General features: G+C 37.8%; 1 protein-coding gene across 1 annotated transcript in view; it reads left to right on the top strand.

The window, feature by feature from the left end:
• The window catches only part of CPNE4 (copine 4), a 225,409-nt gene that overhangs the window by 159,544 nt on the left and 43,330 nt on the right, over positions 1 to 22,535 (top strand). Inside the window, exon 8 of the mRNA XM_032181441.1 lies at positions 14,838 to 14,936. Within this exon, the coding sequence (XP_032037332.1) occupies positions 14,838 to 14,936 (99 nt within the window). The remainder of the gene's footprint in view (positions 1 to 14,837; positions 14,937 to 22,535) is intronic.

The following is a 22,535-nucleotide window of genomic DNA, read 5'->3' as shown; positions in this document are numbered from 1 at the left end:
CTTTTTCCAAGTATCTCTGTTGCCTAATGGTTTATAGCCAGCATCCTGTTCCTGCCAACTCCATCACAAAGTTCTTGTAGTCTACGTACCAGGATAGGGTCAAATTTTGGGACTATGGTGGTTGTGTACTGGATGGGTTCCTGGTACACAGCTTGCTCTTTTACTAAAATATGGAAACACCATCATTATGTCTCCTCTTCATTTTCTCTCAATCCATAGCAGACTTGACTGCTCTGTTAAGAGATGATATCTGCTTTACTTCTGGCCAACTGTTTTAAAGATCGCACATTATTATGTTTGCAGATTTTTTTTCCTCAGGTGTTCTTCCAACGGCCCTATCCAAAGTCTGTTGAAGGTCAATGAGACAGGTTCTCAGCTCATGTAACTGATACAGCTCCATTTACTTCAGCTAATGTTGACATTTTGCATCAGATGATCTCTCTCTCAGAGAGAATTGTTTTTCCTATATATGACTGGTATTAGATTGCATAAATTTTATTCATAGTGTATAGAGTACACTGCTAAGTAGGTTAGACTCCTGTGCTGCCTATTTGTCTCAAGAATAATGTTGTTTCATTTCATAATGACATAATGGTGCCACCTGCAGTTCAGAGCCTTACACAAGTGGTTTCAGATAGTGGTTCCCAATAATAAATGCATGGAACATAGTAACATGAAGAATAACAATAATCAGTCATTTGTAGCAGTCACTACAATTTAAGAAAAGCTGCTTTATTTATGTTTCCATTATTTTCTCACTATTTGCCTTGAGAAGGAAGTCAGTTAAACTAAAATCTTTGAACTGGTGACTTGTCAGAGGCTTACAATAAAGCTCAGTAGCATTACTCTCTGTAGCTCTGTATGGTACTGAGTGTGCTGGAACCTGCTAAAACACTTAACTGCAAATTTCAGTCCCTGTGCACACATCACAAATAAGGAGAACTTGGAACCTGACTAAACTGTTGGAAACTAAGAGATTTTTTTGTTTGTTTTTATTAACAGGGTACAATAAGAATGACTGATTCGTGTTTTTCTTTTGTGTCCCCATCTGTCTGTGGGTTTTTCTCTTTCTTTCTTTCTCTCTCTCTCTCTCTTTCTCTTTTAAAAGGGAAACTTGTCTGCTTGTCTGCCACTGCCAAGGGATACCCAACTACTGAGTATTCTGTTATGAATTCTTTACTATTATTATTTATAATATATGGCTTTTGACATGGTTTCTGGTGCTTTATCTTCTTTCTTACTTTTCTCTGTCATTAAAGATAGAGTAATTTGTGCTTTACACGAATGTATGAGAATATCATTTTAAAAAACAGTGAATTGTACAGAGGCAATGTGCAAACATACCACGTGGTCTGGGAAACTGGGAGAAGGAACATGATGAAGTAGAAAAGATATTCAAAAATCCTGTTAGTTCCAGTTGCGGTTGCTTAATAGGATGAACTTGGTATTTATTACTTTGATTTGTTTTTTTCAATTACTTTGCTTTGTGGGTAGTCTTCGGAGAATATCTAGTGACCAGCCAGACAAATCCCTTTATTCTGCCTGAATACTCTTCTTTGTGTAGGGTCTCTCTCTCTCTCTCTCTTTTTTTTTTTTTTTTTCCTGAATTATGATCATTGTTTAATAACTACCCTATTGATACAGGCACATGTTTTGCTTAAGTGTCCTCACGTCCTTTAATCATAGCAAGATAAATCACCCACATTAAAGAGGAAATAGGGGTTATAATTACATGGAATTAAATGTTTGATTCACCTTCTTCTTCCATTGGTAATTATTTTAATGATAGTTTCGTAATTCACCTAGCAGAGTAATGAAAGAATGTCCACACCTACATCATTTTCCTGAATGCAAAGGAAATTGCACATTAATCTGACAAAATGTTGACATTAGAGAATGAATTATCAGCTCAGTTTTAACTAGGCCTCTTTTTATTCACCTCCAGTTATTTGTGGCATAATTTTGGTCGTTTAAGCAATCTAAGTACCTGATTGCTTATTCAGAAAGAGTACTTAGGTATCTAAGCACTGTGGCTTCCACCATTTATTTGGAGTATAAACATAGAGCTCACCTATTTTAAGTCTGGTTTTCAAGTATAAGCTACAGTCTTTGCTGAAGTTCTCATTTTTCCGAAATGCTGCATTTCTTTCTTTTCTCAAATCACCCAAGTCCTCTACTAAACTCAGCAGTACCAGGCATTGCTGCTTTTTTTCCAAAACTGTTTGCTAGTTTTATACACATAAAAATATTCTGGAATTATAATTATATTATTTTTCTCCCCATCTACCTTGCCATATTCTTCAGTCTGGGGTGTGCTAGTGTTTTGTTTTGTTTAGTTTTGTTTTTAAACTTGAGAGCAGGCATACTAAAATGTAGGGGATTTATTTGTACAGAGAGATCACAAGTGGTCAGCCGTTTTCTTTCATTTAATCTCATAGCTCCTGTATAGCCTGAATTGCAGATAAGTAAATGGAAAATGGGCAGATATATATAAAGTTTCCATTTTATTCTGTGACGTTTGGCCACAAAAGTACAAGTATTTTGTTGTTCTTTATTACCTAGGAATCTTCAACTACGCCGAGATTTAATTCAGCCAGTGAGAGATGATGATAGAACCCTAAGCAGTGAAAGGTTTGGCTCTTAGTTGCTTTCAACACGGTAATTGCAAAGTCTTGCATGTGAGGAAGGCTTCATGTGTTGCTGGTAGGCACCTACCTCTGGGGGAAAACTGTGGCAACTCCTCACAAGCATGCGGAAACGCTCTGTGACAGTTCAGGGCAGGAAGCGACAAATAATAGTATTGCAGGCTGAGCTGCAGGAGTTGTTGAGTTGGTAGAAATTTAATTGCTTGTGCTGGAATCAGTCCAGTGAACAGGGTCATCTCTCTTGTCCTTTGAAGGAGTATTTTGGCACATCCCAGATTCCCAGATGCTGCAACAGCACTTGGAGTTGCAGCAATTTTATATATATATATATATATATTTTCAGTGAGCTTTGATCCCCTCCTGATTTTGGAGGGTGCCTCTGCACAGAAAAATCCACCCTGTAACCCTGTCATTTAAAGGATCTCTCAAATTATGTCAGTGCCAGTCACAGTCCGGTAGAGGCTATTTTTCTTCACTACTGTCTTTTGCCAAAATCATGTCTCGTTGGGGTAGGCTGAAGTTTTATATTTCCCTCCTTGTTCATTTGCTACTGATTATAGCCGTATGCTAGTTTCTTCATTTGGTTAATCTTTATTTGTTTATTTTATGGTGGAAGGGTGGTTGGACACTGGAATATTTTCAGAACTGCTAGTTATCATCAAACAGCGAAATCCCAAAGATAAACTTGACACTAGAAAACATTATCTCTAATTGTCACTGGAAAACATGCCAAGAAACTGCATTTGAATAGGTATTTCCTTCCTGAAAATCTTAATATTGAGCTTCTCACCACTGCTTCACTGCTGGGCAGTTTGGACTCGTATTTGTGAATATGTTGTGAATACGTCAGAATTGTATTGGGTTTGTTTAAAACCAAGCTTTGAAACTTAGTCACAACAAATTGCTCACAGGTGAGAAATAGGGTAAGCACAGAAACTCTTCAAACTAATATATCATTTCACAAAAATCATATGTAGACAGTTCCTAAGAGGGAGGGATACAAAATTAATCAAATAAATTACTTGTTTGTACATGTTTTGCTTTGCATATTTAGGAAAAAAAAAAGTCAAAATTCAATGTCTGAACTACTTTCTAGTGTGTTCTGTGTGCAGTGGGCTATTTATCTCTTAGAAATATTGTTACGCTCTTAGGTATACTGCTACACTCACACAAAGCTGTCAGACTCCTTCTTTTAGTTCCTATATATATGGCTGAATTCCCTTACATCGTGTTTCCTTGTTCAAGAAGCAGAAAAGGATATATGTTCCTTTTCACACAAAGCAATGATAATATACTATTTTAATTGTTGGCTTGGGCAATATATGTAATAATATATTATATAATTTATTTTATAATATATATTACTATATACTAATATAAATATAATGTAAAGTATGAGTGTGTGTGTGTATATATATATATGCATTACACAATGTCCCACCCACTCCATAGGGGAAGAATCTGGCCTCACTCAATGCTGTAACAAAGCACTCACCTCATTAGGCTCAGGCTTTCACCTGATTTCTAGATCATTTCACCTGTATGGAAATCTCAGTGGTTCTGCTTTCCTCAGCCTATATAATCTACCACAATTTTCTCCCTTCCCTCCATATCCTAGTCTTTACATATCTTTTTTTCAGAAGAGGCTGCTGAGAGGCTGGGGACATTCGGCTTGTCTAGTGTGGAGAAGAGAAAGCCAAGAGGCAACCTCATGGCTGTCTGCAGGGGAAGCTGAGAGGGAGGTGCTGGTCTCTGCTCCCTGGCCACTGATGACAAGACACATTGGAAAGGCTCAAAGCTGTGCCAGGGGAGGTTCAGACTGGACATGAGGAAAAATTTCTGTACTGTGAGGGTGGTCAAACCCTGGAACAGGCTTCCTAGAGAGGTAGTGGATGGGGCTTTGAGCAAACTAATCTAGTGGATGGTGTCCCTGCCCATGGCAGGCGGGTTGGAACAAGGTGATCTTTAAGGTCCATTCCAACCCAAACCATCCTATGATTTTGTGATTCTCAAAAGATGCTGGAAACAGACCTGATGATGGGCAAATGCAAGAGCTCCCTGTTCATGCATCAGTTTTCCCAGCAAGCTCACTCTTGAGGTTCCATCCCACCATGTGGCATATTTACTTATAGAAAATAAGACATTCATTATTGTGGGAAGAGACAAACCAAGAAAACAAGGAGTAGTTTAAGTGAGAACTCCTAATTATGGGAAACATTTGTGAAACACTTGAGTGGATACAGGGGGGAAATGAATAGAAAAGGAAGTCTGCATAGTTCTAGGCAGACAGTTAACATAGTCTGTTAAGGTCTATTTTCTATCCAGTACAAGAAGAGAAAACAGAAACTAGGTTACTGTGTGTGTAGAAAAAACAGAGGTCTGAACAGTTACATAAAAGCTATGCTATATGTCAAGAATGTTACCATCTGTTTCACATTCTTTGCTTGTAAGCTTCCAAGAAACAGGAAAATATTTGCTATTTAGCTGATATGTAATCTTTTTTGAAAGATCCAGACACCATGTCATGATCTTAATTAAAGTCTTACTGGAAATTTTTGATGATACGTTGCCGTAAGAGCTTGTGGCAGTGCAGTGGCTCAGATCCTTCATCGAGATGCTTTCATTGTCCATTCAGGAGATTAATTCAACAGTAAATACAACATAGGCCATAAACCAAGTCTCTTGCCAGAAAACTAACTTAAAAACAGTGCTAAAAGAGGCTGGAGATTTTCTCTTTAAATACATAATCTCTGCAGTAACCAAGAGGAGGTATATAGAGGGTACACCTTCAGGCAACAATATGTTTGTATGAGGGCACTAACTGAAGCTCATAGCAACACCAACAAAAACAAAACAAAACAAAAACATGGAAACCTGAAATGAGACCACTTATATGCAGTGATCACTGCTGTGACAAATGCAAAAAAAATCAGCAGAGGTTTCACAAGAATGGCTTTAAAAATCCTCTGTGTGAATATGAGAAGAGAAATCATGACCTTTAGTCTCACAGATCTTCACCCTTAAATTAAGCTTAGGTTTAACCTTTAACATTGACCTCATATTATTTTATCCATTTCAGCTGTAGTGGCCTATGCATCGTGTCTCTAATTAATCTAGAAATCTAAATATTTCAGTTCTTTGTTTTCCATAGGAAACATGGTTTAAAATATTATTTTAGTAAACATTCAGAATTGCTTCATATTTGTTAATTGATTTCTTGTCCACTTCATGCTAAAAACTTCCCATGTTTGAAACCTGTGCCAGTCTTAGTTTCATAAATTACCCCAAACTCGGATGATCCACCTCTATGGCTGTTTATACAGTGGTATTATCCACTGAATAGAGTGACTAGTTCAGGACCATTAAACCCAATGCCATTTGCCAGGTCATTCTTTTGGAATGATATACAAAAGACACGTGTAATTAACTCCCCCACTGGTTGACAACAGAAAGAACAGAGCAATCAGTCACTTTGTGTACACACTCCTCATTAGTACAAGTGGTGTTTAGGGGTAGATTCATGCTGCTCTAGTAGGGAAGAGCACTTTGTACTCTTACTGCCAACCAACATCATCTTCCTTCCCTGCTCTAGACAATAATTGATTTTTATCTGCTGATTGAAAGCACAAGATAAAGCTAACTTGAGTCTTTTTTTTAGGAACTGAGAATAAACAGTAGGAACTACAGTCTTGTTCTGTCTGAGAGCTTACTGATATGCACCGACAAATTATGATAGATTTCACTGATGTGTCTGCAGCTTCTCCAGTAGGTACAGCAGAGAAGCCTGGTGATAAGCAATGCCTTTTTGGTACACAAGATTGTTTGCCGGGTGGGTATAAATCTCAGATACATGCTGGTAATGAGGGGAGGCACTAGTATGTCAGTAAAGTGATTTGTCATCTCTCCTAAAAGTTTTGGAAGGTATTTTCTTTTGCTTAAGGACAGGACAAACGTGAAATAAGGAGAGATGCTCATGGAGAAAACTGCGTGTGAAGTACTGATAATCTCATTGATGAAGCACTAAATGAATCTTGGGACAGTGCTTACAAATGTTTTTGCTCTTATTAAGTTTTGCTATTGTTTTATGTGTTTATTACGTGTAAAAAGTTTAACATTATGGTATGGACTACTCAGGCAAAGACATAGGCTCAAAAACTGTAATCTCATTGATTCAGATGGACTGTCACTGTTTTATATTTGCTTTAAAGGTGCTCCAGAGTGCTCTTTTGTCTCTCAGACAATTAAGTCTTCATGAATGTAAGCAGGATACATAAAAATTATTCCATTTCCGTATTGCATATTAAGTTGCTAGGGGTGAAAGGATGAGAAAATAGAAAAAAATATGTAATTAGCAAGGAGTTCTTTGTCCTTACCATAAAAAGTGTAGTTACTAATAATTTAATAGGCAAACGATACAACTACACAGACATTTGTTTCAAGCCAGTTCGCAAATCTAAGTGTGCATTCACTTCCATGCTGAACTTGTTTAGTAAGTGCATAGTTTCTTCCATATATGCTGAGGACTGTTGCATAAACTTAACCATGGCTGCAAAGTAGATGTCTTTTTGTCACCATTGTAACCTACAGAGTCATTGAAAATCCAGTTATAAGTTGCCCTCTCAGATGTTGTAATTTATTTTAGTGTATTTCTCTATTTCAGGGAAATATCTGAGGGGTGCATATGTAAGCAATAAAAAGGGTGAAAGTTCTATGTCTGAGGCTCTTAGATAGCCTTGTAATACAAATAAGAGTAATCAACAAGTTATGGTTTTTAGTTAGTTGGTTTTGAAATTATCCTGGTGGTTTTTACCTGCTGTGAGCTGTTGAGTAGAGACAACATCCATTTGTGAGGCTTCCTGTCATTGCAGAGCCACTGCTGATGTGCTCAAATCTCCAGTGGTGGTATAGAGAGATAGGGTTGGTGATGATGGTTCTGTAAATGGTCCCTTTTATCATTTGGCAAGAAGTGAAATAGGCTCAGGCTGGTGTTGTATTGCAGCTATCAATAAAGCATGACTCACTCACTCTGATCTTAAATCAGAGGACCTACCATTCTTTGTAGAAAACTGTGGATTTTCCCTTCTTTCACTCTTCTTTCTCTCAGACAGATAATTTTGAAACCAAATGGATCATGAGCTGAGATCCACAGCGAGATTATTTTTCTTTGTGTTTTGACTGTTGTCTTGGGTGCTATACTTACTGTAGGATGTGGAAGGAAATGCTGAATCATTTGCCATTAACCAAGAGGAAGTTATCAGTGTCTATCTCAAATCTTCTTCTGTGTCAATAGGCAAAGGATCTGAATCCAATACAACCCCGTCAACGGTAATGTATCAATTACCACTGTCTACATACAGGAGGTGAAGCACAATGGTATTGATGGAATCCTAGCACCTGTTGAAGCTAATAGGAAACATCTCATTGCCTGTAATGGAGCTGGGATTTTAACTGATTCTAATGGAGCAAACTCAGCTATGCTGGCCTACCTGTGAAGATCAGTCAATTCAATTCAGCAGAAAAGAGGCTGTAGTTCTCAAAAAGAGTGAGGCTCTGTAGTCAAGAAGATAACTTTAAAAGTTGTTTCTAGGTTGCTTTCATAGAGGCTGCACAAGCCTAACAATGTAGGGTATAAGCTCTTTTTCTGCCATTAGTCCAGTTTTTTTGAGTAGTTCAGAAACAGTTTGAAAAATGGAGTTAATCTTCCTGAGAGGAAAAAGTTCAAATATTTTATCTACAGTGCTCTGAAGAAGGCTTTACTTCAGCCAGTGAGAGACTCACAAGAAACATTGGTTCATTACAACTGGTACAGCCTATTCTCACTGGAGCCCAACTTCAGAGGAAATCTAAAATGAGCCATAAAAAAAAAAAAAAAGTTTATTTTAAATTGTTGGAGAAGGACAGCTCCTTCTCCAACAAAAAGAGAAAACTAAGTGATGATCAGCTTGGAAGAAGAAAACACGGATTGAAGAATTTCATACAAAGGAAGAAAGGCCAATTTAATTTATTCTCCAGTATGTAACCCAGGGTTGTGATGTGGGTAATGAAGATTTGAGCCTTGGAACATCATGAATATGGAAGTAGGATAACATGAAGTGTTTCAGCTTTTGTACTGAAGATTTCACATAGCTTTTCTCATACCCAAGTGGGGAGAATGGGTAGATAGTGGATAAAGACCTTCCTATAAAAAGACCTTCTTTGAAGTATTCCAAATAGGGTAGATATACTTCAGGGAGGTACAGTAGGTTTACTTTGTTATGAAGTAATAACAAACCTGATGAGACACAGACTCAGAAAAATTTGTTCCAGAAAAAAATCACTTTGAAGATCAAGTAAAGTTTTTTTTTTCCTCAGATTTTTTTCACCACCTCTGTTGGGCTTTTCTGATTATTTTTTTTAATTAAGTTGTCACTGATTGCAGGTCACTTATGCCACCTGGTGACGTGGGGTGATTATAGAAGCAGGGTAGGTCACTGACATTTGCCTCAATATTTTGTTTCTCTGGGAGTCATATAAACTCTTACCTAAAAATTACTGTGGTGTTACTTTAGTTTAGAGCTGAAAGGTAAAAGCATTGTCACTGACTGGCTGTAATTTATTACATTCAGGACCAAAAATGAGCATTGTCCTCCATATCGTATCCACAAAGTATCTTGTTTCACAGAAGTGTAAGGAAAAGTCACACAAGACAATTTCTGTTCTGAATTTAACTACTTGTCCTGTACTGTTGCCCCAAAACCTCGTTAGGGACTGCAGGCATTTAATGAGCAGAGATAATTTCTTCCTTAAAAGGTATCCATTTCACTCCTTATTGAGTCTCAGAGGATAGATACAGAAGTAATACCTCACAGAGAAATCTCTTTATTATGCGATGTATGAGTTAGGTTCCCGCGTGCATCAGAGATAGATCAGCTTAGGGAGCCTCATATTCAAGGGACTATTTTGGATGCTTGGGGCTGCTGCCTTCTTGGCGGTTTTGCCCTTCTGTGGGAGAAGGCAGCTGGAGAGTGGGCATATGGTTTTTCCCACTCAAGCTGGTGTCTTGTGGTCCCAGGTTAATGAAGTGCTTTAAGTTATATAAGCTGTTATGCTGCTAGGAGGTTTGTTAGAGGTCCCGAGCTATACCTCTCCACCTAGGTGGCAAGGTAGTACCAGCACAAATAATACTAACACTTTGTGTTTGGACTTAAGCACAAGCACAGCTGGAGAAATTCAGGATGGCAGGACTGAGAATTTCTTAGTTTTTGATGGCTTTGTACATGCTGTAATCTGCAGTGTCTGTCTGGCTGAGGGCAACTCAAATGGATTGTTTTCAGGAAGTTTTCCATGGTCTAGCTGTCAGAAACCTCCAGATAGGATTTAGTCATGAGGCTCACTGCCAGTCTGTTAAAAACTAACCTTTTGAGCATGTTTTGGGCTGGTTCAAAAATTACAAGGTTAAGTTACAAGTCTCTCCATTACCTCTGCACAAAGATGCTACATATAACCGTTGTCTCACCATGACAACCTAACGGGGACAAATCACTTTAAGCTTTTTCCCAAAGATATATTGGGAAAATAACCTCAGCACCTACACACACAAATGCATACTTACATGGGTCAGTCTTCGCTCTTAGTTAGTTCTCCTTGTGGTCAGAGCTAAATAGGTTGGCGAGCATGGAAAGAATTCTTTTATGACAATTACATAGGAATTTTGTTTAGTGAAAATACAATTCAACTCATAGATTGAGACTTGGGACACCACTTTGTTGTGTCAAGTCAGGTCACCTGAATTAAGCTTTAAAAAATAAAGTTTGAGTTTGGATCATATTGTCAAAAGCTGAGGTAGGAATTATTCTTTTGCTGTTGAATTATCAAACAAGAATGCTGCCTCACTCTGTGAGAGACACTGGATTTGGAAATTGTTTAATTTCTTACCTCAGCATCATCACACCGCAGGACATAAGTACTGAATAGAGCTGGAGAATGGTTAATAAAATCCTAATGATATTTTAGTGAAATGTAGTTTTAAAAATGTGCAAGTTTTTTTGCTCACACAGAGGTAGCAAGGCTAGGAAATTCTGCCAGAGAAGCCCATGCAGTTGCAGCTCCAGCGCAAATACATTTTTTCTTGCATGCTGCTCTGAAGTTCCCGTTGTAGTGAAAGTGTTGCCAATGTCTCTGCTCAGTGAGAAAGCTAGTCAGAAATAAAATCAGAGGAAATTTCCATCTGCATCCACCTGAAAGACCTTTTTCTTCCTAAAATGGAGCCTTCCCTCTCCTTTCCCCAGTGATAAAGTTCCATTTCAGCCCAAGAGGAAATCTTTGATTTTGTGGCATTTAGAAGAAAAGCTGAAGGAATGAAAGTGCTCATACCCAGGACTTGATTCTTTGAGCTCCTCTTTCAGTAGCAGTTATACTAGTAGTTATACTAGTTAGCTCAATCAGGCATCAGTTCCTTGAGAAAGCTTGAAGCAGTGTTCCCTTTCCCTGCAGCAGCAAATATTTTGGAAAGACAGAAAGGACCATGCAGGGATGGAGGATGTTGTCCATCTTTCCAATCAACACTATTCCATCACCATGTAGGATTAGATGGTCAGAAGTTTTTATTCCCTGCATTTGAACTTGTAACCAAGAGGTAGAAGACTGAATTCTTTACCCAGTTATCTGAACACTGATTTACCAGTGTTTAAAATTAAACATATGGAAAGCCAGCTTAATTAATGAGACTTTTAATAGAGTGTAAGTATGCTATTAATCACCTGCTTAAGCAACCTGTAAGAGGGCAGAGCCAAGGAATACATTAAGGTCTACGTAGAGATAAAGGATTATCTATGGAGGATTTGTTTTGAAAAGCACATAGGGCCTTGTTTAAAAAAACAAACAAACAAACAAAAATCTTTCAAATATTTCATAGGGAAATAATCCTCTGACTGTCACATCTGGTCTTTACCTGATTCTGCATAATTTGCCAAGGTGCTTCCCTGCTTATTTTAGTAGGTTTTTATAAAAACTTCTGGGCCCCAGTATTTGTATGTTTTAAAACTATTTTTCACAAGAAGTTAAAATGCAGAATCTTTCATGTGTACAGCATGTTTTTCAGAGAATAACAATTAATTTGTATGGCCCCATGTGAAGCTCTCAAAAAAAAGGAAGTTGTAATGGATGTACTTGCAGGAGCTCCCTTTCTCCCTTAGCTGTAATTGTGCAAATGGTACTGAGATAATACTGTCATTGTTTGTTTTTTCCATGAAGCCAGTATGAAGATTAAAGTACCATCTGGCTTTCTGAAAGCTAAAGTTAGCAAACCTCTAGCTTGAGACAAACAAGAAGTTGGATCCCTGCTTGGGTGGGCATTTTAAATGTAACTTAACTTTGCCCATCTCCAGTTAAAATTCTCAAAACAAATCAGCAGGCAGAGCTTTTCCCTCCTCGTAAGAGTTAGCATTCTAGCAGAAATGTTTCGAAGCACATTTTCCTGGAGGCCTGTGAGGTCTATTGTTGTTTTTATGCTCTAACAGAGTGTAAAGATAGAACCGACAAAGTAAAGCTTGTTGAAAAATTCACATTTTTTTGTTTGTTTGTGAAATACTTTTTTTTCTGAAAACATTTTGAAAATTAGCCAGCATTTTCACATTTCTATCGATTTTGCTACGAGGTTTTGACATATCTTTTTACTTAGTGTTCCTTCTAAGATCTTAAACCATTTGCACAATCATTACAGAAGAGAAAAGAATCTTTTTAAGTTATGCTTTATCTATGAAATCCATTTTTTCATGAAATATTTAGAAAGTAATTTCAATTAAAAAATGAGTTACATTAATAGGAAATTTCACGGAAAGTGAAAAGGAAGCCTTCTCAAACTATATGAAATAGAATTATTTTCAAATTGTTTTGTGATTTTTTTTTTTTATTTTTTTGTTACCAGCTCTTCTAAAAACTGCAGTTGATGAGCACATAGTGACTTTTAATGAAGATCTCATCAGAAGAATTCATCAGGGCTGTTAGTGATAAAAATACTGTGTCTAGTTACGTTCCAGGCAATGTTACCACTAGCAGAACCAGAAACCCACTCTCATTTGATTACTGCTGTATAAAATGTCGTCTATAAACAAACACATAGAGGAACCCCTATCCCCGCCTCTACCCCCTCCCTGCCAATGTCAAAGCAATTAAAAAGGAACTCTGTGTCTCAGAGACAAATATCATCACTTTTCAAATATCAACTGGAGATCTTATTTTCCTTTGGGTTCCCTGCATAAAAACTAAGCAAAATTACAGGTGATAGAACAACAAAATAACAGTCTTAAGAACCAGGTCTTTGGCTGACCAGTGAGCTATTTCAACAGATTAATGTCTGGAGCAATATGCCATATGCTTGTACTCTTTCCCTGTGAGTCGTTCTTTTTAGCACAGCTACACATCTTCTATATGGATCAGAGAAATTCCCCTTGCATCAAACCAAATCTCTTCCTGAGGCTAAGTAGAATAGTATCAAAAGTTCAAAAAAAGGCTACCGTCATTATGAAAAAAGGAATATAAATGATAACGTGGGTGGTGTTATAGTGCATGGAGGAGTCCTGGGTATAAATTTAGTGAAATCACCACCTGTGTTCCTTCTACAAAGGCAGCTGAGGTACATGAGCTCTTAATAGCTTAATAAATTCAGGGAACTGGCTTAGATTTACAGATCAAATACCTTCCTACCTATGCTTCAAGTCAATGCACCTCACGTGGATAAATACTTTGTGTAGAAAATGCTATTTATCAACTTATGACTGTGATGGGAAGTTGTTAGATGATGAATAAGTGTTGTGGCAGACTTTGTGTGAGACCCCACTTGTATTAAGCTGTTGTTAGTCTTTCTCTCGTGAAAGTTTTTGTTCTTTTGCTCTTGCTCAAAGAATTTGGTCATTTTGCCTATGCTGTAAGCTTTCTGTGAAGTCTCACACCCTCAAATTGAATTTACAAACCACTCTTTTGGTGGTGCAGTGAAAAGGGATTGGCCACAGTGCTCAGATACCAACTCTGACTGTGTGATTCAGTATAAATGAAGCCACATTAAAAGGCTGGCTAGAAAGTGTAGCCAGAGGAAGTGGAAGTCTTTTCCACTAAAATGCTTTACTGTAAAAATTCAATGCTTGAGGTCCAGTCAAAATCTGGTGGTCTCAGTGGGTAAACTCAAAAGTTTGCCCCAGTTGTGGTCATTCCTGCCTTTCTCAGCAGAGTATCTCTACCACAACTTCAAGGTTACCCTCAAAGCCATCTGATAGCCAAATGACAACACAATCCTCATGTGGCTGCAGAGGTGGCTTTGAAGCAATTCTACTTAAAAAAAAATAATAATAAGGAAAACTGTTGTTTGGTAGCAAGATGCTTTGAGTAAAAGCTCCTGATTCTGTCCGTGTATGCAAGCTTTAGCTAGTGAGACCATGAAGCTGAATTAGGGATTTCATACTTTAATGCTGTAAGCCCCTTTGTTGTCTTTGCGCTAGTTTTAAAATTAATATTTAACAAAGCTTGTAATCACTGCTCTGCATTTTGTCTTTGCTAGCTGAATTTTATTTAGAAGTGTTTGCAACATAAATTCTTACAACTCAAGCTCATTGAGATATTCATGTTTATGCATGAATTTGTGAATGACTACCAGCAGGATTTTGCTTTAGTAGTGACTGTTGAGCAACACTGGAAAACATCCAAGATATGGGCACCAAACACTGACGTGTATGAAATCAAAGCCGTTTCAGAAGATGATCTCTGTAACTATTGTCTCATCTTCACGGGCTGTAAAAATGAGAAGAGTAACATTTGACCACAGAAACCAGTGTTTTGAAAATTAATTGATATTTGTAAAGCACTTCTGTGAGGTAGGTTACTCCTGATTCAAGACACCACTTCAGCATGAACATGCAAACATACATAATAATTTTACACCTAGCTAAAAGATGAATCCTTTCTTTCTAAAATACATGACCTTGCTTTCATTAGCCGATTCGCTAACACAAAGCTGTCAGTAGCAAGCTGTGTTGAGATTCCACTTGTCGTTTCATTTTGATATGGACAAGAATATGTTTTTAATATCACTGGTGATTTCCTTCTGATGAAACATTCCATCCAGTGCATATCATCATTCTTCCTGTAGTGCTTGTCAATAAAACCTGTTTTCTGTCTGAAGAAAAATGTGCTCTTACGTTCTTTTCCCTTTTCTCTCCTCAGTGCATAGTTTGGGACTGGGATTCCAATGGGAAGCATGACTTCATTGGAGAATTTAGCTCGACTTTCAAGGAAATGCGAGGAGCTATGGAAGGGAGACAGGTAGGTGGAGACAACCCAAAGAGTGTCAGTATACAAGCTTTGTAGAGCTCTGTTCCTCAGACGATTCTGTAATGCTGCAGATGACATTGCCTCATTGTTTCTTGGAAGTTCAGTTGTTCTGTTTATCTCCTAGGCTGTTTTTTGAGTTCACATTCACAGGCATTTCTTTCTGCTAATATTTATTTCCACTGAGCCTAAGCATGTGGTTTCTATGATGTGCTGTACTGTTATGGCAAAGCAGAGGCACAATCTGGGTACTCAAAGCATTCCCCAGCTGGCCTACAGCCCCTTCTTTGGGTGAGGGTCATTCTCCATCTTTCTCCATTTCTCATGTGCTGCATTTACTGCTATCAGCTCTAACTTGAACCCATCATAATAAAAATAATCAGTTTCTGAAATGTCTTATAAATTGTAGTCCTAAAGGAAAATGAAGTTGTTAGGTTATTAATAATTTCACTTCTTTACGTCAGCTTGATCTTTTCAAATTGGAGTCGATGGTAATTATTGAATGTGATAAATGATTTGGCATATCTAATTTGAGAAATTGTCATTTCCTATTACTACTTAATCCTGAAGGTGTTTTGATAAATCCTCTGAGGGGAAGTTAAATATGTTGGCTTTCTAATCTGCTGATAATTTGTAGTCACTGCTTCATGGTGATCTCAAAACTAAACATAAATGCATAATAAACTTTATTCAAGCTTTACATTAGGGTTATGTTTATAATGGGTTAATAGCAAGCTACCAGAGACAAAAGGTGTTTATTAAGTGGTTCAGTCAAACTATTCTATAGGTTGAGAAGTTTCTACTATTCTTCCATATATCTTCTATTGATGTTCTAGAGTTTTGCATATGTTGCTTATGTGTAAAATGCCATTGATATATATATATGAGTCATGTATTAACCCGTTACAAATACATCCTAAACAGAACCTGGGTGTAAATGAAACCCTACTTTGTTTTCTCAGAGTCAAATTAAGTTAGAGGATTAAGACCCGTTTACAAGAGACTGGGCTAAATTTTTGAAGCTTTTACATCACCTACATGAAGTGTTACCTTCCAAAACTTAAACCAAACTGAATCTGAGTGGAAGTAAAACCTATCTAAACAAGCAAACTAATTCCAGAGTGAATAACATTAACAAGGGCAGTGTTATGACAGCACCCCAGTTTTGAATGTAAGTGGCTATGGCTGGGAAAGATGCCATGTGAAAGTGGTAAAGGGTGAAACTTTTCAGTATAAACATTTCTTAAATGGCATCAGAGTCCTTCCCAAACAGCTTGTTGAACAAGACAAGAGGCTTGCTGTCCAGAGTACTGAATGGCTGTGAAGGATAAACTATACATTTTTTATTCTGATGGAGGAACAGTATTCTCTTTTCATCCCCAGCTAGTGAAAAGGATGATTACCCTGTCAGGGGCATAGGACGTTAGCATGGTCATTTGTCAAACCTTGTTCTTGTCTATATAAACTCATATTGTATTAAGAGAGTGTCGTCCAGGAATAATTTAATGTTGCCTTAATTGTCTAAGTCTTTATGTTGCTTCCCTTTGCCATCCTGCAAGCTGCCTTTCCCCTGTAACATCACGGACTGCTTTTCACTGTAAATGTGAAGCTTTTCTCCTCCATGCTTTTAAGCTGTTGTGGCATTATTTCTCCCTTGTTGCTCTCATTTTATTGCTCTTGTGCAGTTACTCTGCGGGCTTGTACCTGCAAAACCTGATACTGTTGTTGTAGGTGGTTCTCATGGGACACAATTGCAACTAGCATGGGACTCACTTCTCCCCCCACCTCTTTTCTAACCTTTTTTTTTTCTAACTTCTTTCTTTTTTGTAGTGCATTCTGGGGAAAAAAAAAAAAAAAAAAGTTTTATTGGATAACATAGTAGGTAATAATAGTCATTTAAATGGTTAATAAGTATTGCCTCAAAATACATATGCACATCCCAGACAGCTTTTGCACCAGATGATTGCCAGCCCCAGTTGGCACTAATAACACAATGGGCAATTTGAGCAGGTCGTGATGGAAACAATTTAGTTATTGAGGTAAAAGTATTGCAGGATATCACATGCTGCAAGGAGAGGTTGCTTGTGCGTGGGACCACATCACTTGTCTTTCTGGCTGGCCAGCAAAGAGCAATTTCCCTTTCCCTTTTTCTCTTCCCCATTCTCTCTGTTCCTCCTTCCTTCTTCTTCTCTCCTTTTCCTCTATCCTTCAGATGTAAATGTTTCTGCTAAAGGCAATATGTGCTGTTGGCTGTGGACCCCATAATACGTCTTGGGTGCATAGTTTGTCTCAACATCTGTCGCGCAACATGGTGTGATATGATTAGCATTTGTCTTTTTTTTTTTCCTTAGTTTTATTCTCACCTAAGAAAAAACATGTTCAATGGAGTGTTTACTTTGAATAAAGGGTGTTGAAGGAATGGCAGAGGAGGTGGAAAGGGAATTTTTTTCCTTTCTAATAAGGAAGGCCACATCAGAGAAATGTAATTAAACAAGGGTGAAGCGATGGGTAGGTTAGATGTAGCCCTTCATTCCTAGAAGGGATTTTTTCATAGCTTCAGATCAGAAAATGTTATGTTTTCCATGTAGTACTTTTTCCAGTCAGAGGAATAAAACTGCCAACAGCATCCTTCAGTCTGTGGCGTTAACCATGCTTTCATAAAGCATCTCAAGAGCGAGTGTCTTGAAGATGAGGACCAAAACCTGAAATCTGATCTCAACTGCTGTGGAAGCCAGTGTGAAGAGCAGAGCTCAGGTCTGACATCCCTGTTTGAGTTGCTGAGGACACACAATGAAACTTTTTATTATGGTTGTATTTTCGTTCGTGCAGTAAGCTTTATGGCCAGCTACAGTACATTGCTGTAGTTCTGTCAAAAGATAATCAAAACATCCTAGGGATTGGCAGCCAGGGTTTTTCAGTCTCCCAGACAACAGGAGAGAATAAGAGGGAACATTTACCATTGGCAGGGATGAGGGATCTCTCCTTAAGTACCAGCTGCAAATCTGTGCAGAGTTAAAGGAGGCTATACTGGTGGCAAGGCTCTCCCTCTGCCCATCAGCAGCATCTGTATTAGTTGGTGTCAGTTCCAAAAATTGTCATATATAATTTTAATTGATAAGGATGAGAGTAGTATAGTAGTAGTATGTGTTGGTGAGCAGGAAAAACTGTGTGACTTCTGTGTGCTGCTAGTACTTCACATCATTTCACCAGTTCACCTCATCTCCATTTGGTGGATTTGAAAAGGATCTTGAGGTTGCCTTTTAATTGTTCTTAGTTCATCCTCCAGAAAGCACTAATAGTATTCTATCCCATTCTTCAACCTGCTCCTCAAGTGAGGTATGTCTTATAATTATTACAAGTCTCGTAGCCAAACTATCAAATGCTACAGAACCTCTTGGGATGATCAGGATGGATATGTGCTGCAGGAGGTGATGGTGCTTCGTAGACTGTTGCATACCCTGGCTGAGTATTGATTATTCCAAATGTTGAGTGTCACCTCTGATCAGATGATTTTATGGTTGGCTTGCTGACTTGCCTCTTCTGTGAGATCTCTTGAAAATATGTGCTTGAAACCTGGCATCATTTAAATAAATGTGAATCTAGCACTGACAGCTTGGTAGCGGTTGAAGCAGTAGTGTGTGAAGGAAGAAGAGAAGATTTCTTCTCTGAATGATTGATCACCTGTTTTGATCAGGAGTAGTGTGAGTAATTCATGAATGCCTTTCCTAAATGTGGCAGGTCCTGGGTGAGATTCACAAGTCTTGAGTTGTGATGCCTTCAGAATCAGAGTTGCTTCTCAGTGACTGAAATTACTGAATTCTGGAAAAGCTGGTTGGCCTTTGGTTTGTGATCCAGGTGAAATTAATTTATGCTTTTTAAGAAAACTTCCTGATAATGAAAAATCTTTTCAGTGAGTCTGGGTAATAGCTTGGTGTGTGTTTCTGTTCCTTAATAATTACCTTGTTGTCACAGACTGTTGTTTCCTGACAGGTAGCCTATTTTCCTACTGACCGCCAATAAGAAAGGGGCAAACACATCCTGTTGTTTAAATGTACATCTGAAATAGACATTTCCATTCTGTTTAGCATCTCTCACCAAAATTCATCATTTACACCTTCATCATAATCTTGACACACACACACAAAATTAAGAACAAGTCCATCACTTTTTGTGACAGTATTTTTTAGTAAAATACCAGTAAATACTTAGTTTATTGTATTCTTATGATTATTTCCAAATATATATGTTATATGAGAATAAAGTTTTTTATTTTTTGTTTTTTGGACATGGAGGCAATAAAACCAGAGGGATTCAGAGAAGAATGTCATAGAAACATAAATCACCTGGATTCTCATGCAATGCAGGAATTACATAAGGGAGAAATCTGTTCGTGTGTTCCTATATTACAAAAAAAAAAAAAAAAAAAAAAAAAAGAACATGTATATGTATTCACACACAGAAAGGAAGAAAGGAAAGGGGAGGAAGAAACCCTACTGTGCTTACTATCTCTAGTGCTATTACCACAAGCTGGAGGGCTGCTGAGGTCCACAAGATTGGATGTGATCCTTCAGGAATCTCAGCTGGTTTCCCCCATTTGTTCAGATACCTGAGTACGAGCCTCACATCAGGGCTTTTGCTTCTTCAAGTAGCTAAGCACAGATGGGACATAAGAATAGTTTGGGGTTTGATTATCATCATATGCAACAGTATTTATATTCAATAAACAGGAGATACTTAAAACCAGGTAGTTTTCTGTTTCAGATTCACTGTGGTGCTTGACAGAGAAAGACCGTGTATTGCCCAGAGCTGCCAGGCATTTGGAGGAAACGTTAAGTGACTTTCAGGATGACGAATCCAAATTTCACAATGTTTACCATTAGCATCAGATTGCAGACTCTTGCATTAGTTTCCACTTAGCTGAAAAGTTAATTTAAGAGACAAAAATGAATCAATAAAAACAATGTCAAATACCAAATCAATACCGGGAATGTAAGAGCAGACTGAAATTTGGGCTTGTCCTCACAGTACAAGCAAAATATTTCAAAGTTGTTTTGCATTATTACTTACCCGCTTAGAGCTGTATTCTGAATTCCGTTGTCTTTGGAAGAGCTGGAGATGTGACGAGGTCTGTATAGGGAATTTCCTTCAAAGGACACTTGTCACATCTTCAACTTGAGCTGTGGGAACTGGCAAGGTCAGAACCACGTCTTGGTATGTTACTAAAGATTGAGAGTTTCATGTGAAAGTCTTATCTTTTTAAGCCTACCCATAAATGGGGGAGGGACGTCCTTTCCCTTTCCCTTTCCCTTTCCCTTTCCCTTTCCCTTTCCCTTTCCCTTTCCCTTTCCCTTTCCCTTTCCCTTTCCCTTTCCCTTTCCCTTTCCCTTTCCCTTTCCCTTTCCCTTTCCCTTTCCCTTTCCCTTTCCCTTTCCCTTTCCCTTTCCCTTTCCCTTTCCCTTTCCCTTTCCCTTTCCCTTTCCCTTTCCCTTTCCCTTTCCCTTTCCCTCTCTCTACTACCACATCAACAGATAATAATAGGTGCAAATTAATTCTTGCTTTCTAATTTTCTATTTTCTAGGAATTTGCTAGCTTGTTCTTTCAACTGCTTTCTTATCCACATCACCCAATGACATGTTAGTGATTTGCTTTCCAAATGTAGGCGAACATTCCTACGTATGTTTTACAGTTATCACAGAGAAGCTGAGAGGAGCAGATTTTTCTCCCCTGAAGTAGTTTTACACTGCTTTGGTCCTCATATAGTATAAACTTCTTCCAGAAACCAATGACATGAACATAATAAACATTATATTCAGGCTTAAACAATCTTTTTTTTTCCAAGGAAAAGCCAGGCATTATTGTCTAAACATAGACATTTAGAAGTGTTCATGTTGGAGGATGATAAAATTAAGGAACTGCACCTTGAATATTCAAGGGAAAGCATGAGATCTCTCCAGTGTAGTGCACTGGCAAAGTGAGGAACAAAAATCTTGACCCCTATTTTATCTCTCTATTCAGTATATTACAACTTCTCTGTGAGGTACAGACAGCACACAGATTCTCTGTAGGAATGTTTCCAATAAGTTTGGAGATAACTGTGCTAAACCATCTTGCCAGACAGCAACATATCAAGACGTGGGCAGTGATTTTCCCTCACTGTCAGGTTGCTTTTCCAAATAAAGAGTTTATTGTGCTCTTGCGTTGTGTCACAACAAGCTCTCTGTAGTTGGAAAGAAGGGCTTTTATTTCTTGAGCCTGACTACTTCTCTTGAGTAGAGAAAAAATGCTTATGGAGGATTTTCCCTGAACATGTGGGCCTGTGTCTGCCTGTCTTCTCAGTGGAAAATTCATTTCACGATACAAATAATTGAGCTGTAGGCTAAGCAAGCAGATGTGCTTCCTGCAGTTGGACCATTTTTTTTTATCTTTTCCCATTCTTGGCTCTGTTGCCTGTCTCCAGAAACGCAATGATGAAAATACTGCTCCTCCCCTGTGCAAAAGAAGGTCTCATATTGCTCCAGAGCCATATGTTTTGCCTTCCTTTTTTGACACTTGACAGAACTCCAAGCTTTAAATACTTAAGTGACATTGAAATAATTGGTGTTAGGAAGTGGCTTGAAGCTCAACATTTTCATAAGTTCATATGATAAACGTGATTTTACATTCTCAAACACTCAGACAAATCCGATATGAAGGTCTACATTATAGATAAAGTATTGTAACTCTTAGATATATTTCATTGTAAAATGTCATAATGTGGATTCTTAGCAGAGTGTCCTGGTTCCTTTTGGAGATATATTCTTTGTTTTACTCAGCATCTGGTTAGAGATCACCTGTTTTCTCTCAGCACTTGAAAACACCTCCCTGAAAGAAAATAATGTGTTCTTAACCTTACTTAATAACACATTACATATACAAATCTGGTTTTAAAAATGACGATGGATACTTGCACATGCAAACATGTATTTTGCTCCTGCAACAACACATGAATAATATTGTAGTAATTAGCGGTCAACGTCAGATAGTTTGGCTCTATCAGTCTGGCTGAAACCAGAGAAGGCAGAACATTTAAAATGAAAATCAGTAAGACTCTCAGAGATGTCATGATGGAAATAAGGCAACATATTTCAGTAACAGAGTAGGACTATTTTGCTGTAGAAATGAGTATTTGTAAAGAAAACTAAACAGAACATTTGCAAAGAAGTTTAAAAAATATTTTCTTAGGGATAACTTCCAATTTTTAATTTGTTAAATATATCATTAACTAGATGCAATTTCTTTCCACATTTTAGTGGTTTTGTTAACTTTTTTTGTTTTATCGTCAGACTTAAAGGAGAAAGTCTTGCTGTCTTTCAAGAGAGAATGACATGATGTCTGATTAGAGTTTCTCTAATTAGGAGTTTAATAGAAAACACCAGTGATACTGTGTATGCAGTTTTGCAGCTAAAATAATGCATCAGGTTGCTCCCTCGGGTATTTTTCAATTGTATTAAATTCCTTCTTATTTTTTCTTTTTAAATAACCTCAAAAGATCCTAAATTTTGCTCACATAATACCTGAACCTACAGGACTGGAAGTTGACAATGCAAAAATCTG

The sequence above is a fragment of the Aythya fuligula genome, chromosome 2, assembly GCF_009819795.1.
Source record: "Aythya fuligula isolate bAytFul2 chromosome 2, bAytFul2.pri, whole genome shotgun sequence".
NCBI lineage: Eukaryota > Metazoa > Chordata > Aves > Anseriformes > Anatidae > Aythya > Aythya fuligula.
The sequence above is the reverse complement of the archived record's forward strand: the minus strand, read 5'-3'. Positions and strand labels throughout refer to the sequence as shown.